Source organism: Pseudorca crassidens, chromosome 1 (assembly GCF_039906515.1).
Source record: "Pseudorca crassidens isolate mPseCra1 chromosome 1, mPseCra1.hap1, whole genome shotgun sequence".
Classification (NCBI taxonomy): domain Eukaryota; kingdom Metazoa; phylum Chordata; class Mammalia; order Artiodactyla; family Delphinidae; genus Pseudorca; species Pseudorca crassidens.
The window spans coordinates 77,736,137-77,753,569 of NC_090296.1; the positions used below are offsets into that span (position 1 = coordinate 77,736,137).

General features: G+C 44.9%; 1 protein-coding gene across 6 annotated transcripts in view; it reads right to left on the reverse strand.

Moving 5' to 3' along the window:
• Positions 1 to 17,433, reverse strand: part of RYR3 (ryanodine receptor 3) — a 553,937-nt gene that overhangs the window by 203,436 nt on the left and 333,068 nt on the right. For all 6 annotated transcript variants that reach the window (XM_067742171.1, XM_067742163.1, XM_067742181.1 and 3 more), the window contains exons 22-27: positions 15,923 to 16,026; positions 14,572 to 14,655; positions 12,779 to 12,938; positions 10,888 to 11,035; positions 9,805 to 10,010; positions 9,038 to 9,212 (exon numbers count right to left, since the gene is read on the reverse strand). In XM_067742171.1, the coding sequence (XP_067598272.1) occupies positions 9,038 to 9,212; positions 9,805 to 10,010; positions 10,888 to 11,035; positions 12,779 to 12,938; positions 14,572 to 14,655; positions 15,923 to 16,026 (877 nt within the window). The remainder of the gene's footprint in view (positions 1 to 9,037; positions 9,213 to 9,804; positions 10,011 to 10,887; positions 11,036 to 12,778; positions 12,939 to 14,571; positions 14,656 to 15,922; positions 16,027 to 17,433) is intronic.

The following is a 17,433-nucleotide window of genomic DNA, read 5'->3' on the forward strand; positions in this document are numbered from 1 at the left end:
TCAGCAACGGGAAGTCACATGGAGTTTACGGCTGCCCTTGGTATATGGGAAAGAAAAGTGAGTCTGGTTCAAAATGATTTGTTGAAAAAAACAATCATCTAGGTAAAATTCTTCTTAAGACATAAATACATGTCAGCTGGAAAAGTAAAACCAATAAGAGAAAAAGTGAAATTCTTTATCCATGCCTTAGCTAAAATTGATTTTAGGCCCTGGGTAATTTTATTTTATGTTATTTATCTCTGGAGATATATATATATATTTTTGAGGTACAGTTGATTTCCAATAGATTAGTTTCAGGTGTACAACATAGTGATTCAATATTTTAATTGACTGTACTCTATTTAAAGTTATTACAAAACAATGGCTATATTTCCCTGTGCTGTACAATAATATATCCTCGTTGCTTATCTCTTTGATACATAGTAATTTGTGTCTCTTTTTTTTTTTTTTTTTGCGGTATGCGGGCCTCTCACTGTTGTGGCCTCTCCCATTGCGGAGCACAGGCTCTGGACGTGCAGGCTCAGCGGCCATGGCTCACACGCCCAGCCGCTCCACGGCATGTGGGATCTTCCCAGACTGGGGCACGAACCCGTGTCCCCTGCATCGGCAGGCGGACTCTCAACCACTGCGCCACCAGGGAAGCACTAGTTTGTGTCTCTTAATCCCATACCCCTAACTTGACCCTCCCCACTTCCTTCTCCCTATTGGTTATCACCAGTTTGTTCTCAATATCTGTGAGTCTGTTTTGTTATAGTCCTTCAATTGTTTTATTTTTTAGATTTCACATATAAGTGATAACACAGAGTATTTGTCTTTCTCTGTCTGACTTATTCCACTAAGCATAATACTCTCTGGATCCACCCATGGTGTTGCAAATGGCAGATTTTCATTCTTTTTTATAGCTAAATAATATTCCATTGTATGTGTATGTATGTGTGTGTGTGTATAGACACACACCACATCATCTTTATCCATCCATCTGTTGATGGGCACTTACCTTGCTTCCATATCTTAGGCCCTTAGATAATTTTAAATACTGCCCCCAAACAAAACAATGCCTAAAGAATGACTTGGTGTAAACCACCCAACTTTTCTAGGTCTCAGCACCTCCTCCAGTGAAATGAGAGGTCTAATGGCTCGTGTCATTTTGAGAGTATGCTCCTAAGAAGTTTTGGATGCTAACACAATGATTCTGCTTGTTTACAAAATACAGTTTACAAACCCCATCCTCTCAGCCTTCAGCCTTCTGCTCCTAAGCAGGAAAGCGAGATTTTCAAGCAGGAGACACAGAAAACTCTGTTCACTCTTACAGTGACTGCCTCTCCAAGCTCTCTTCTGTACCCTCATCATATTATAACACTGCCAGGCAGAACAGACCCAAGGCAGAAGTTCAGATTATTTGGTGTTCTTGTTTGTTAGGCTATTTATGAATCATAATTGTGGACCAACAAATCAGCAGAACTGGGAAAGCACTAATTATCCCAGATCTGGGAAGATGTGCGGCAGGCAGCCAGAGGGCAGCTGAGGCTGCCAGGAGAGCTCAGAAAAGGAGGAAGGGCTCGGAGGCTGGTGGCTAAAGCAGGGCTTGGAGTCCCTACAAGGAAAACCGTGTCACTCCTAGGAGGGCGGTGCTTATTTAAGGGGATGTTTAAAGGTCTATTTTGAGGGAATTTATGTTCAACAGTAAGTCGCTCATAGAGACCAAAGGCAAAATGCACTCCTCCTAAAACCAGTGCTTATATACTATTATCTAAGCCACAAAGTTTCTATGTAAATAAGTCTCGTAAGTGAAAGATAAATCCCTCCCAAACTGAGCTGGTTGCTTTCAGAAACTATGAACTCATTTAGGACACTATTTAATACTATTTCTGAGTAAGAGAGCTCCAGTGAATTCCTAGCAATGACGGTGACATCTGTACAAAGAGCCTCCTCCCAGGACCATCGGGGACTGGTGGTCCCACCACTCGGTAAGGCAGACGGTCTGGTCCATCAGACAAGCACAGATTCATGCACCGTCCTGAGCATTGCTGTTTCTGGCATGGCATTCGAGACTGGGATAGATGAAACTATCCCCTTCTAGAGACAGAGATTTTTATAAATGAGGAATCTTTGGAGATCTGATTCCAGTATGGAATAAGGACTGATTATTGGCAAAACTTTTGGGTCCCTACTGGGCCAGAGGGCTCTGCTCTATGCTATGAGAAGATGTGAAGGAAGGAAAAGAAACCATCTTGATCACCAGCAGCTTACAGAAGTGGGGATGACAAATGGAACGCACAAGAGTGAATGTTGTGTGGTAAGACATGCGCACCTGCAAGAGAGTACTTTGGTTTTCAACCTGGAAAAGTACCACTACAGTAGTTTTATGTTGGAGACATGATTTTGAAGCGTTCCATCCGTGATGTGAGCAGAGATAGGACATCTTAAGAAAGTCTCTCTTGGATGTGGAGAAAAGGCAACCCTCCTACACTGCTGGTGGGAATGTAAGTTGGTGCAGCCACTATGGAGAACAGTATGGAGGTTCCTCAAAAAACTAAAAATAGAGCTACTGTATGATCCAGCAATTCCATGCCTGGGCATATATCCAGAGAAAACCATAATTCAAAAGGATACATGCACCCCAATGTTCAAAGCAGCACTATTTACAATAGCCAACACATGGAAACAACCTAAATGTCCATCGACAGATGAATGGATAAAGAAGATGTGATACATATATACAATGGGAATATTACTCAGCCATAAAAAAGAATGAAATAATGCCATTTGCAGCAAAACGGATGGACCTAGAGATTATCATAGGGAGTGAAGTCAGACAGAGAAAGACAAATACCATATGATATCACTTATATGTGGAATCTAAAATATGACATAAATGAACTTATTTAGGAAACAGAAACAGACTCACAGACATAGAGAACAGACTTGTTGCTTCCAAGGGGTAGGGGTGGGGGAGGGCTATTTGGGTGTTTGGGATTAGCAGATGCAAACCATTATATATAGAATGGATAAACATTCAGGGAACTATATCTGATATCCTGTGATAAAGCATAATGGAAAAGAATATGAAAAAGAATGCATATATCACTTTGCTGTACAGCAGAAATTAACACAACATTCTAAATCAATTATACTTCAATAAAATCAATAAAAAAAGGAAAGTCTCTCTTCCCCTTTCTTCTCCAATAACTTGAATGATGGGATAAGTAAGCAGCAGATTCAAAAACAATGAGGACTTCTGAATAACCCAGATCATATCAACGACTTCCTAGTTATAGACCCCCTGACAATGCAAGATGCATGCAGAAAGGAAGAAAGGTCATATCTGCATGAGGTCTTTTTTCTAAGGAACTTGGGCTCCTCATTGTTCCTAAGCCATCAGCAGAGGGGACAGTACTTTGCTGAAGATAAATCTGAAGGTTTGAGGAGCTAACAGACTTGACCAAGGTTGTAAGAAGGGCAAGTGACAAAATGGGAAAAGATCCCACACCCTCTGACTCACAGAGCAGCTGACAGTCAGTGTGCAAGAGAGGGGGTGAAGGTTACAGGGGATGAATTTAAACAGCAGTTATGTCCTAGGGCAGAGGGCTGTACGCATTACAGAGCAGAGCGCTGTCCCTCTGAGGCAGAAGCCATCTCTATGGGGGGAGAGCTGAACACTGACTGAAAACAGACTCTGAAACAGAAGTTGGGGATGTCAAAGCAACAGGAGGGAGTGTCAGGGACCTCCTCGAGACTAGCGGGGACAGCTCTGTACAGCAGCAGACGAGAAGCTAAATCCCAGGCTTGAGCCAGAAAAGAGAAACTCCAGAAAGGACCGAGAGCAAAGCTACATCTTCATGAGGCACCAGCACTTTCTCCTGGGGAAGAATACTTGAAAACTGGATATATTTAATCAGCTCCCTCCACCTGGTGGAGAGACTTTGCTCCATTTCTACAACTTCTTTACTTGAGAAGTTACAACTTCATGTAACTTGATAACTCTGCTTGATAGACAGATAAGGGGGAACAATGATGATAAATCCTACCAGCTAATATTTATCAAGTACTTTCTAGGTGTCAGGCCCTGGGCTCAGCGCTCTACAGATCTAGCTCATTATTGTGCCCATTTTACAGATGAGGAAACCGAGGCCTAGCAAGTTGATAACTTACTTGCTCAAGTTGTCTCTTGGTAAGTATGTGGAGCCAGCATGTGAACAAGGCTGCCCGAGAGCAGTCCAGAAAGAGCAAGCAATGGGGACTGAGGCCCGGATGACTGCTTTCTAATTCTTATCTCCAGTGACTGGCTTTGAGATGAACTCTTCCTTCACTTTTCAGATGATTTTCCTAAGTGTCGTGTAGTTGATTAGTTTGCCTCTAGATCAGGCAGCTGGAGACCTACAGCCACAAAGCACTCCAGGCCCCTTGGAGGAGAGGGGCTGCCTTCTTCAAGTGGCCACACGGCTCCCTGGAGTTGATCTGGATGGACAGATCCACTTGGTAAGGCCACCTGGCATTACTGTGAACAATGTCGTGCACACACAAGGATTTGCACTTTGCACACAACTCAATGAATCCCTAGCTTCAAATGAGACTGGAGAAGTAAGAAAACGGAAAAATAAAGGGGAAAAGCAGTACTCCGTCCCTACATGCGGCCTAGTAGAAGTAATTATGCTGACATCATTGAAGAGGTTTGAGGAGAAAATTTGCAAACGGCCTTACTTGGAACCTAGATGTGCATAGAATTCCTGTTCTAGGAAAGGTATGTCGAGAACACACGCATTTAAATCCTGCAGAGGACCCCAGGTTCTGATAAACTTTGAATCACAAGGCCTCATACGGCTTTGTGATTAGGAGGAGAGTCAGCCAGGAGGTCATCTTTTTATAATTCAGGAGCTTGGAAAGAAACCAATTATCTACACAATCCCAACCATGGATCCATTTTTAGTCCATTTCAAGCTGAAGAAAGACATGAGAGCAAATCACTCCCAGTAATGGAAAGACTCAGATCTTGGGGCGAGGTGGTTAAATGACTGCCCAGACCACCCCTGGGCTGTTTCTGAGAGTCTCAATCCAGCAGCTCACGTTTTACCCATTAATTTTAATTTTCTAAGCCTCACAAAGATGGTGTTCGGGGACGGCACTGAGATGGTCACAAGCCTTGTAGAAAACACAGGAAACCAGAGGTCACGTTCCCCTGCCATAGCACGCATCCGGGGAGAGGATGACAGGGGGAGCTTGGGTACCAGTGTGTCTGTGCGCAGATGGTGGCAACACTGCCCGCAAGGAAGTTTCATCTGCTGCCTACGGAAGAGCTGCCAGCAGAGCTGGGGGATCTGTTAAACCCTGACGGGCCAGTGGCAGGAAGAGCCTGGGAGGCTGCCCCTGCAGACGCTGAAGCTGGCGCGAGGCAGGAGGTGCCCCAGGAGAGTGCCCGGTACAGGCAGAACAGGACACCAGCACTGAAGCCTCTTCCAGACAGCATGTTCTGAGGTCTGGCACCATGTGCAGAACTTTCTCTTCCTTTCCTTCAAATGGGATAAAAGAGAACACTAATAGCAAAGGTTTCACCGTGGAAGCTTCTGAGCTTCCAGATGCCTTTTGGCGAGAACACTGTGAGCTGTGATGGTCCAGGCCAGGGAACAATGATTAGGAAAATTCTAATGAGGCCGGTAAGAGTAGATCATCTGTGATACAGGAGAGAATGGAGATGACAACTTATAAATAACCCAGAGGAAAAAAACCAGCCACGAATGGTAGTGCCTGCCCCCATTCCTTCCCCCAAAGGACTAAAAACTTCGCACAGCACAACTCCCTCTGGGGTGAATGGCCTGCACCAAGGCTGGGGTGCTGGTGACCAGAACACAAACATATAGGGGATTTTTCTCGATATGGGGCTATAATGCACAAGATGTTTTATTTTCAACAGATGCTTTTCCTAACAGCTCAAGGCAAGAATTTCTGCCTCTTTCCACTTTATGCAGAGGATAGAGAGATGCTATATGGTGATTCTAGGCCTCTGGGTTATGGTCATCAAAGAAAAGCACGCAGACTCCCTCTCAACTGCCCTTCCTCTGACTCCTGAGCCATCACAGAACTGAAAGAGCCTCCCAATGATCTTGTCTCTGTGTGATTAAAGTGCGATACAATACTACAGTACAGTGTGTTAACACAGTACAGTACAATTCTATTATAAAACAGAGTGCTAATAATAGACTCAGTTATTCTGGAGGTTAAATCATGTCTCTGTACACAAAAGGTCTATGAGGCTTCTCTTTCATTACAGCACAGCTGATCTCTAAAAACAGAGTTCTCCTAAAACATCCCTCTTCTTTATAGTATTCTTCTGCACAAACCCTAGGACAGCTCCCCATGTCATAGAGAGTGGAGTCCAAGGATGCTGGGCCCAGATTAGACAATAAAGAAAGTTTTTTGAATAAAAAGACCAAGTCTTGATGTCTGAGGCTATCATCTGCACCTTCTTGTTCTTTCCACCTTCATCTTCTGTAAATTCCGTACACAAATCTTCCAAAATGTATCGTCACTCTTTCCTGCCGTTTCCTGATTCCACACTATTACTCGACTCACATCCCCTTAGAAGAAGACCCTTCTCCTCAGAGGCAGACAGCTCATATTTTTAATTTAACCTTCAGTTCCAACCCCATTCTTATAGAATTTTCATCCTGCATTGGTCATTTGCCATTTTTAACCCACCGCTTCACACTGGTAGTTACCTTTCCGTATTTTCATCTGATTTATTTTTCCAACTAGAAAATGAACTCCTTAATTTTGCTACTATTTACAGTTGTGTATACTTTAGACCACTGCTTTTCATACCTTAAAGTGCATAGGGACCACCGGACTGTCTTGTCTGAATGCAGTTTCTGAATCAGTAGGACAGGCATGGGGTCTGAGAGTCTGCATTTATAACAACTGGACCACACTTTGAGTAGCAAGGCTTTAGACTTTACAGAATTCTTAGAACTCTGCACATAGACAAGAGTCTTGTCTCCTCCTTAGGTTGAGCCAAAGTCTCACAGACAAGTAACCTCCCCGAATCCACACTCAGGGGAACCATAACAAGGTCTCTGGTCTTTGGACTCTTCCTGCTCTAGGGAGCTACGCTCCTTGGGGATGAATCTGAATCTTCTAATTCTTCATTTTCCTCCAGCCTCATGAAGAGAGCACTGCCTGTGATGGGTACTTGGTAAATATCTGTTTCCAAAGAGCAGTGCCAGAGGATACTCTTCTCCACTGCCCTCATGCCCACCGACATGATTTCCCCCTCTTTGCCTCTGAACCAGAGCATAAACCATTCTTTCTGCTGGCAACATCTTTCCCAGTTGTTTCCAAAACCATATTTTTCAAAACTTTGATTTTAAACCTTTTTAGAAGGCATTAAAATATGACACCATCTGGCTTCAGTCACCCTGTCTTTCTAGGAAAATACGTTGACTTGCAACTTTTCTATTACCCCAAATATGTGGTCTCTTAGAAAAATCTTTAAAGCTCTTTTAAGGTACAGTTGGATATGCATGTTGCAGATAATAGATGTCTGCAAAAAGTGTGAAAGTGATTTGTAAAGCTAAACCACATTGTAAATACATAATATCTTATATGTATTAAAAATACATACTCGGGCTTCCCTGGTGGCGCAGTGGTTGAGAGCCTGCCTGCCGACGCAGGCGACACGGGTTCGTGCCCCGGTCCGGGAAGATCCCACATGCCGCGGAGCGGCTGAGCCCGTGAGCCGTGGCCGCTGAGCCTGCGCGTCCGGAGCCTGTGCTCCGCAACGGGAGAGGCCACAACAGTGAGAGGCCCGTGTACCGCAAAAAAAACCCAAAAAACAAAAAAACATACTCATGTATTTCTGCTGCTTTTGCCTGTGCAGTTTTATCTTTTTTAACTTTCAGGGTGGGGAGGGAGGACTGTTTCTTTTTGTAAAGTCTCAGAAATTTAAAGCTACCAGGAACCCTAATCATTTACAGAGAGGGAAACGAGGTAAAAAGACATTAAATAAATGTCTTTCATTAAAAGACATTAAATAAAGTCAACCCGAGATGTCACAGGTGGGAAGGGCAGAGGCAGGACAGGAAACCAGGCCTCCTGACCCAGAGCAGCCTCTTTTCCTCTCCACCTCCCTGCCTCCTTCTCGTCTGTACTGAAGCAGCAGAGAGTGGCAAAGCACCCAGCACAGGGGTGTGACCACAGCTGGTATTCAGTCACTGTCATAGAATTTTACAACTGAGAAGGATGCTGGCACTTATGCAGTCTATCATCCTGTTTTCTGGTACAGATGTAGGAGGCAAAGCCCAGAGAAGTCAAGCCAAGCCCGTCTGGGAGCCACACAGTTTGTTAGGAGCGAGTCAGCTAACTCCCAGTCCAGTACTCCCTTCTCCTGGTGCCAACAGCCTCGGTACATAACGTAGCTCTGTCGATGGGAAATAAGAAGCGCCCATCGCTCCTCTGTGTAGCCGGAAGCACTGCCCTGACTGCAGTCTATTCACGGCCATTAACAAGTGCAAGTGTGCTTGGGTTTCATAGCATGCTTGACTTTCAAAATAAATTCTGTTTCATTCAAGGGAACAGCTAAGTCAAACTTCTGTGTTTCAGTGATTCTCATCAAAGCATCAAGGTCAATTACACAGACATTCAGATTGACAATTCAATTCAGAATATGAGGATAATTCTTTAACTCACCACCTTTTCTCTCCTGCCAGGGTTATTAGTCTACATGCAATTAGCATTTCCTTTGTGATACCGGGAAACGTGAGGTACCTTAACATGCCAAGGCACAGGGCAGGGGATTAGAGGAGAGCCCCTTGGTCAGCCTCTCGGCAAGTTCAGGCTTAGATTTACACTGCACACATCAACTATCACCTAATATTATTTGTCTTGATCCTTCAAAAATGATAGCATAAGATCTCATCTTCACCACCAGGGTTTCAAATCTGCAAAGGTCAGTGTGTCCTAAGTGAGGAGGTAGAAGATCTCACCCTGCTCCCTAGATTTCCTTTCATCTCGTAGAGGTGGAAGGGGGGAAAGCTGGTGGATTTACCATTGTCAATCTCGTAGTCAGCGAAGGCAAGCTCAGAGCCTTTGTTGGTGATCAGCAACTCCCCATTCAGCGTGAAGATCATTGAAGCATCATCCAGGTTAATCATACATCCAACCACATCTCCTGGCTGCCAGGTCCGTCCAAAATACCCACTCCCTTGATGCCAACGCTGGCCCTAGAAAACAAGAGCGAGGGCTCAGAGCAATGGAGGTCCTAGCCTAGAGGGCCCTGTACTACTGGAGAAATGACCCCATGAATAATTTCTCCTAATGGGCAGTGGTACCTGGTTTCTACAAGGCACTTCCCTTCCTACCAAGGACAACTCACAGGGAGGAGTGGTCTATCTACAGATGCATGAAACCAAGATATACAAGGCTCATCAGAAAAGATGGCCTGAGTCTCCCAATACCTAGTCAGCTATGAAAACAAGCCGAACTCCCTCTAAGACAAAGTGGTAAGATTTTCCCTCATACTGGCTGCACAGTGTTCTGTGAGCCTCCCCTGAAGAGGGGAACATGGGCTCAGAGGCAAGGCAGATACGGAGGTGACCATGGAAAGGACGAGAGTGTGTAGCCCTCCCTTTCTCCAGAGGAAAGAGTGAAGGGACAAACACTAAGTGATGATCATTCTATGGTCTCAATTAGCCAGTGCGGTGGCTCCTCCCTTTTGAAGCCAGAGATCCAGATACTCAGCACTTTTCACTTCTGGGGAAATATCTGAAGCAGAAAAACCCGGACTGAGGACATGCGGACACCAGCCAGACTCACCCTGCTGCCTTCAAACACAAAGGCCTGGTCATCGGCCCCCAGCTCAATGTCAGGCCGACAGCCTGGCCTGGCCCAGCCGACACGCATGTCTCCTCCGGTCACTACCTCAAACTCAAAATACCACTTTCCAGATCTCACTGCGTAAGAGCGCTCTACCCGGAAAAAGCGGATCTTGTCTATGCTGACTTTCTCCACAGCTGGGTCGGCTATCGAGAAGAAAAGGGAGTAGAGGGTGCAGGAGGGAGAGAGAGAACATAGGTTTAATATTTAGGGAGCATGCCTCAAAAGACTTTCAACAACAAAGGCTGATGACAGATCTGCTACTAGCCAATACAGCATTCTGTTCATAATATAATCATCACTATCATCATCATATCATAATAACAATACAAGCCACCATTCAGTGAGTGATTGCTTTGCAGTAGAAACTAAATCTCAGTGTTTCCTCACAATAATCCTATGAAATCAGTATTACTGTCTTCCTCTTACCGATGAAGAAATTGAGGCTCAGAGAGCTTCACCTGTTCAAGGTCTTAGACCCCATAAATCAAGGAGAGCAAAGATTTGAACCCAGGTCTGTCTTCCTCCAAATCCATCCCCTTAACCAGGTTTTACTGTCCCACTAGCCTATGGTATCCCCTGGGGTATGAGATGGCAGTGACATGTTAAATAACCATAAGCTGGTGATTTTAATCACTGCTAGAATTCAATTTAGAGATGACATTACCTGGCCCCAAAGTAAGCTGCTATTCACATGTTTGGAAAACAAGAGAAATAAAGGTAACTTGGTTTTGTGACCAAATATCCTGAAAAGCTCAGCTATGCTGGAGGACAACTTACTCCCTGTGGGATTATGTCATAGACGTGCTCGTTACAGAAACATCTGTCCATGGGACACTGCTTTATTATCAACATGGCCCCTCCTCCCTCCCCCCACTTCTAAAATACACCATTGAGTTTAGCACTCTTTAGCACCACCAGCATTTCTAATAGTGCAAGTCAGACCTGTTGAAAGTTAGCATTCCGCCAGAAGAAGACCTGTTTAGTAAACTGGGGCCAGAGGGAACAATCTCCACTGATTACCTAGTTCTTGGTCTGATGGCTCAATGTTATAGCCATAACCAACGAAAGTCCGAACAGCTTCACGAAGGCTATCCCTATTTGACTTCTTGGTACGCTCATCCAATAATGCATAGGGCACCAGACGGGGATTTCTTTTGTTCTTTAAATCCTATGTGAAGCCAGAGAAAAGAGATGCTGAGAAAATGCATTATCATCTTTACAAAGAGCTTGTCCCACTCACACGCTCCCAGCAACAGTCCTGGTTTCCTCGGGTGAGTCTGCTAGCTCTTCTCCCAGTGCCTTGATATTTACCAATGTACATATTTGCTGCTTCAAGATTAAATGAGTATAAATGGAAAATTTGTACTAACATTCAAAACTAGCAGTAAAAAACCCATTTCAATAATGCCAGCCTGTGAATAAAATGAAGTGTCATGAAATTGGTTAGAAACCTCCATTCCCAAGGCAAGGCAGATGGGGGTTTGCGTAACTATTCCCTTATGAAAGAGCATGCCATGATTCAAACAGTTATGGCCTCCTCACAACAGATTCTTTTTTTAAATTTATTTTTAAAATTTATTTATTTTTGGCTGCGTTGGGTCTTCGTTGCCGTGTGCAGGCTTTCTCTAGTTGCGGTGAGCGGGGGCTACTCTTCGTTGTGGTGCGTGGGCTTCTCATTGCGGTGGCTTCTCTTGTTGTGGAGCACGGGTTCTAGGCACGCGGGCTTCAGTAGTTGTGGCACGCGGGCTCAGTAGCTGTGGCTCGCAGGCTCTAGAGCGCAGGCTTGGTAGTTGTGGCACACGGGCTTAGTTGCTCTGCGGCATGTGGGATCTTCCCAGATCAGGGCTCGAACCTGTTTCGCCTGCACTGGCAGGCGGATTCTTAACTACTGAGCCACCAGGGAAGTCCCAATAGTTCTTAATAGACATCTCTGCTCACAGAGAAACATCTGAAAAGGTGGCAGAGCCACAGTGGGGCCATTTCATTGTAGCAGGCACACATTTGTATTACAGTCCTCCTCGGTTCCTTAATGGGGTCTAAGAAGACAATAGCCCAGGAGAGAGGCAGACGAGCCCACAACAGCAGTGACACGTCACCATAACCTAACCTGCTGTTTTGAACCCCCAACTCCCTTCCCTGCCGCAGTTTCCACAGCTGTGGTCTTCTTGGTTCCAGACGCGTGCAGGTTTGGAGGCTCAGGAATGAATGAACACGTGTGCACACAGCTATCCTTGAACTTCCCTGAGCCCGGTACTTACTGAGACGAGGGGGGCATTTCAGAGTGAGAGGTGTGCCAGATGGTTTGGGCCGAACCCTGGTTCTAAACTCCACTTAATTCCTTGCTGGGCTCTCAGGCTGCCTCTGGATAAACTAAGAACCCTGCCCAAGAATCTTGGCCCTGTGGACTGAAGTAAGGGGGCACAGGCTTCTTGGTGGGCTCGTCTGCCTCTCTCCTGGGCTAGCTTCCCCTTCAGTGGTAGATACTTGGGACTGTCCCAGAAATACTGCTGAGCTGTGACATTGATTTATGAGAGCCTTACCTTGGCCTCGGAGAGTGCACGAAAGCTCAGCCCTCCGTGAGGCAAGCAACAAGACGGGGAATGAGAGAAGATGCGGCCGGTGGCCATATACACAGGGCAACATGATCACAAGTGAACCCGACCAACAAAGGAAACGTAAGCCTACCCATTGCTGAAAAACTGGAATTATGCCTGGAGTTAATATCAATGTGACCATTACAAATTCCATCCAGCCCCATGATTCTATAAACAAGGAAGGTGCTGAGGCATGAGGAACAGAGTGCAAGGGCAACCTCCACCTTCCAATCTAATACCCACCAAAGCAAAATGGCATTTTAATGCACGATCACATCACCTGGCTTCTCCAGCAGGCCTGACCCAGCACGTCTCACCTGTTGAATGCCATAGGTCCATCCTTGTCTTATTCTGTCTTTTGCCCAAACGTTGTGTGCATTTTCTGCAAGCTTATCCACTAACATTTCTTGAGGAGGTAACAGCTTCACATCAGACAAATCCAAAGGGGCTGGCTTATAGCCATTGGACATCATGTAGCTAGAAGTAAATGGAAAAAATATATTTTGAACAGAACTGTACGGCTCCCCCATTCCAGATTTTAGACCAATAGCACAGGGTCAGAACACTAGGAAAACAAGGCTACAGTCACAGATTCTATCTTTGGCAGAATGGACAGCTCAGCTCTATCTCAAGTCTTTAGTAGAAGACCCCCATCCACCATCCTTTTTGCCAATGCATGTCACAGATTAAGGCGACTGTTGGAGAAAGTGGATGGTCTGTGCAAATCCACCCTTATTCCTAAGAAAACTACTCTGCCCTACAAACGATGGGCACATTCCGTGTAATGTAACATCACCCGAAGCTCCTTGGTCTCGCTTCAAAAGCACAAAAGCTTATGACCACATTGGCACGGACAGGACCTTGAGCCAAACGGTTTCTTACAAATCAGCAAAGAATGATCACTCAGTCTAAGAAAGCTAAACCTTCATTTTGAGAAGTTTAAAAAATCATAACATGAGAGAGTTTGTGAGCTTGAATGATCCTCATGGTTTGCTGTCCAGTCCAGGAGTCACAAATGTCTGTAATTCGACAGATAATTTGATAGATAACGTGAAGACGGGAAAAGCTCAGTGTGAGTCCAGGTAGACGCATCGTGTGAGTGGAGAGGAGCAGGGCCCTGTGTGGAGTGACTCACAGGAGAGTAACTGACCACAGTCACGTGGGAATGTGAGTCCAGGGGCATCCAGCGCCCCAAGGCCACGGACTGCCCAGATCAGGGCCAGAGCCCAAATGTGATGACCTGCAGACCAGCGCTACTCGACCCAAGAACCTGTGAGCAGCGCGAGATACAAGGTCGACTGTAGGCGTGATATGGCCCCTCGTCCACCTCCTAGGGATGCCTGACTTTGGGCAGAGTCAACACGTGTTGCTTGCTGAGCGCCGCCCCCAGCCACCTCTCAGCTGCTGCCTCTCAGATGAGCTGCTCTTGGCACCAGGAGCTGCCTCTGAGAGTGGAGCCTGGCAGCTTGGGAGTTTCACAGGGAGGAAGGGGAAGATAAGCATTTGATTAAGAGCCGGCACTGCCTTGGCTCATAAGTCATTACGACACCTGGGTGTGAATGCGTGCGCACCCGAGGCTGGCACGTGTGCGGGTGAGCAAGTGAGCCAGGGGATGCGCCCGTGGGCTCGCATCTGAATGTGTGAGAACACATGGCTCGGTGAATGCACGGGCGAGAGGGAGAGGACACATGCAGATTTAGGGGCCAAATTAAATCTTGGCAGTGACGCACATTTCCACAAGGGACTTGCAAGGTTGGCCCAGTGACAGAGGACTGAATCTTTGCTGTGGCTACCGACGATCTTCAAGCTCCCGTGCCAACTGCTTTTCTTATAGACCAACACAGCGTATCCATCTGAGTGCCACATCTGGCTCAAAACTAACCCTAGTAGATAGTAGTATAGGTCCAGGCAGAAGCACTGAAAATACTCTACTTCAGCCGGCTTCCGTCTGGGGGTTTCAGGGCAGTCTAGGTACCTGATGGAGACATCCTGAGCTGGTGCTAGAAGTATCTGGGGCCATCACCTGCCTCTGTGCGTGGGCCTCCTGTCCTCCCAGTTTAAAAATTCAGACTGAAGCATTAAAGTCTCTGACCATTAAATGATCACCTACTTTTTGGGCAACTTGACCTTCCTGAGATCCTCTTCAGCAGCCGGGTTAACATGAGCGATGTGGCACCCCAGGGCCAGGAGGGTTCTGTGACGTAACAGAGAGAGGAAACAAGGGTCAACTGCAAGGTGAAGGACAGCGAGAACCCTAACCTGTGTGATAAAAACATACAATATTCATTCACTTAGACCAGAGGTTACCAGACTTTTTCTGTAAAGGGCGAGAGAGGAAACATTTCAGGCTTTGTGGTCTTTATGTCTCCGCTACAACTACTCACCTCTGCCATTACAGAGTGAAAACAGCCATAGAAAATACACAAAGTGATGAGCTTGGCTTTGTTACAATAAACTTTTTTACCAAAGTAAGTGGCTGGTTAGATTGGCCTGTGGACCTTAGTTTGCCAACTCGTGATTTAGACGGTAGCAAGAATGCAACAAAAAGTTAGTTAATAGCCCCTTTGGGAGAACCCAGAGGTCAGCAAGTATTTCCCACGTGCTCCCTGTACGAAGTGTCTTGAGCTGTGTTGGACACCATGAGGTACCAAAGCCACATCCTCAAGAAGGGTCAGTGTGATGGAAGACATCACATACGGGGAGCCTATGAGACAAAGCAACCTGACAGAGCATCATTATGCCAGCAAGACCACAGTGTTAAAAAGTTCTGCACCAACTATCAGACAGAGAAATACAATGCAGAGAAGCACAGGTAACCAGCACAAAGGGAATTCGAGAAGGGAGATATAAAATGGGGCTAAAAAAATGAAGATCTGAATCAGGGTTTAAACCACAGGTGGGATCACAGAGAAGCTAAAAGTTACTTTTAAATGGAATGTTTGTGCATTAAACCATGTTTTCCCATTCATTTTTAGAAATGCCTTATCTTTTAAAAAAAATATTTATCATCTCATTGAACCATTACAACAATTATATAGAGATAAGAACTATTACTATCCTCATGTTGTAGATGAGAAAATGGAGACTTAGAGAGGTTAAGTTGTCCAATTTCAGTATGATCTAGAACCTACTATATATCTTACCTTCTTTCCTTGATTATACATGAACTAGAAGAGGCACTTGGTCCTTTGATTCTAAGTTTCTCTGCTTTTTTTTCTGCCTACCTTTTCCCTGTCCCTGGCAAATAGCAAATGGTCTCTAAAGAACTATATATGCTAAATAACAATAGTAGACGTGTTATTCACTATGCTGAACCCTTTCGTGGCATGAATAATCCCCATCCTGGCTACTCTGTCAGAATGCATCACGTTTTCGAGAGACAACAGGTTTGTAGTTTAGTTATAAGGCATTAAATCATCCACTCACTGTTTAGTCCAAATTCAATTCAATTAAACACTCACTTTAAGGTTTCAGTTGACATTTGTAGGTTATAATTCTTCTCAGTTTCAGGTAGCTTTGAAAACTCAACAAGGCAGGGGTGTTGTCTTTTGTTGTCATCCCGTATCTAGGTGACAACATAAGAAAGAATATAATTTAAGTTTTGACAACTGGCACTGCCTTGGGAAACAGAAAAGACACGCTTTGGAAACATGGCCCAGGTAATTCATATCAGGCAAGACAAAGACAGTTATTTGCTGATAGGCAAATAGACGATCTTCTCTCTAATAGATGATACACGCCGCCCCCAGGCTGCCAGTGGCTTGTGTTCTGAGGACTGCTTCTAGTCAAGTGTCTGCATTCAGAACATACTTTCCTAGAGAAGCCATTTTATGCGTGGTAGCCATGCTCCTGCCTGTCCAAAACTCATGGAACCACAGTGCCACTGCAGGGTAGCATTCTTCAGAACATAAAGGACTACAGAATCTGGGCCAGCACTGTCCAATAGAAGCACAAAGTCAGCCACCAACGTGAACCACATTTGTCATTTCAAATTTCCTAGTAGCCATATGAGAAAAGCAAGAAAACAAAAAACAAAAACAAAACAAACGAAAAAGCCAGGTGAAATGAATTTTAATAATGTATTTTACTGAACCCAATACACCTGGAACCTTACCATTTTAACAAGTAATTAATATAAGAAATTATTTCTGAGCTACTTTATATTAGTTTTTCATAGAAAGTCTTGAAAATCCAATGTGTATTTTACGCTTACAGCACATCTCAACTCAGACTAGTCACATTTTAAATGCTCAGTAGCCACATGTGGCCCATAGCTACTGTATTGGACGGTGTAGATCCAGACATTAACTAATTCATTCATTCATTCCACAAACATTTGTCAAATGTCTACTATGTGGTGGGCAGTGAGCTAGACCTTAGGAGTTCAATGGTGAGCTGGGGTAGCCCCAGCCCCATGAAGGATACAGTCTCATGCAGTAGTAAGACAATCATCATAGAAATAAATTTACAATTGCAATTGTAATTCGTTCTCAAAGGAGAGGTTTGTGGTGTTAAAAGAGCATACAGCAAAGAGGTGGTCGTATATCAGGAGAATATGTATGGGAGCTATATCAATATATAAGTGCTAGAGTGCAGGGACGCTTTCAGTAACTAAGCTGGAATGTGCATAATCTGAGAGTGCCAGGGTCGTAGGGAGCTTCAGAATCACAGATCCTTCTGCCCTCCGACATGACCTTATACAAGTCACAGAACAAAGTCAATTTACATCCTCTTTGAAAAATGTTTTCTAGTGAAAGAGATTCCTTAACCTCCTCTGCGTGTCCATTAATCTTAGTGATGCATCTGAAAACCACACTAAACAAATTCTGACTCACAACAATGAATCAGCCTCTTTTCACCAGCCATGCAGAGAGAACAGCTTTTTCTGAAGAGAAAGGGAGATGTGAGGCTCTGAAGGAGGAGCTAAGTGTTGACCACATTCGATATTCCCTGAAGAAAATGACCAGCATCT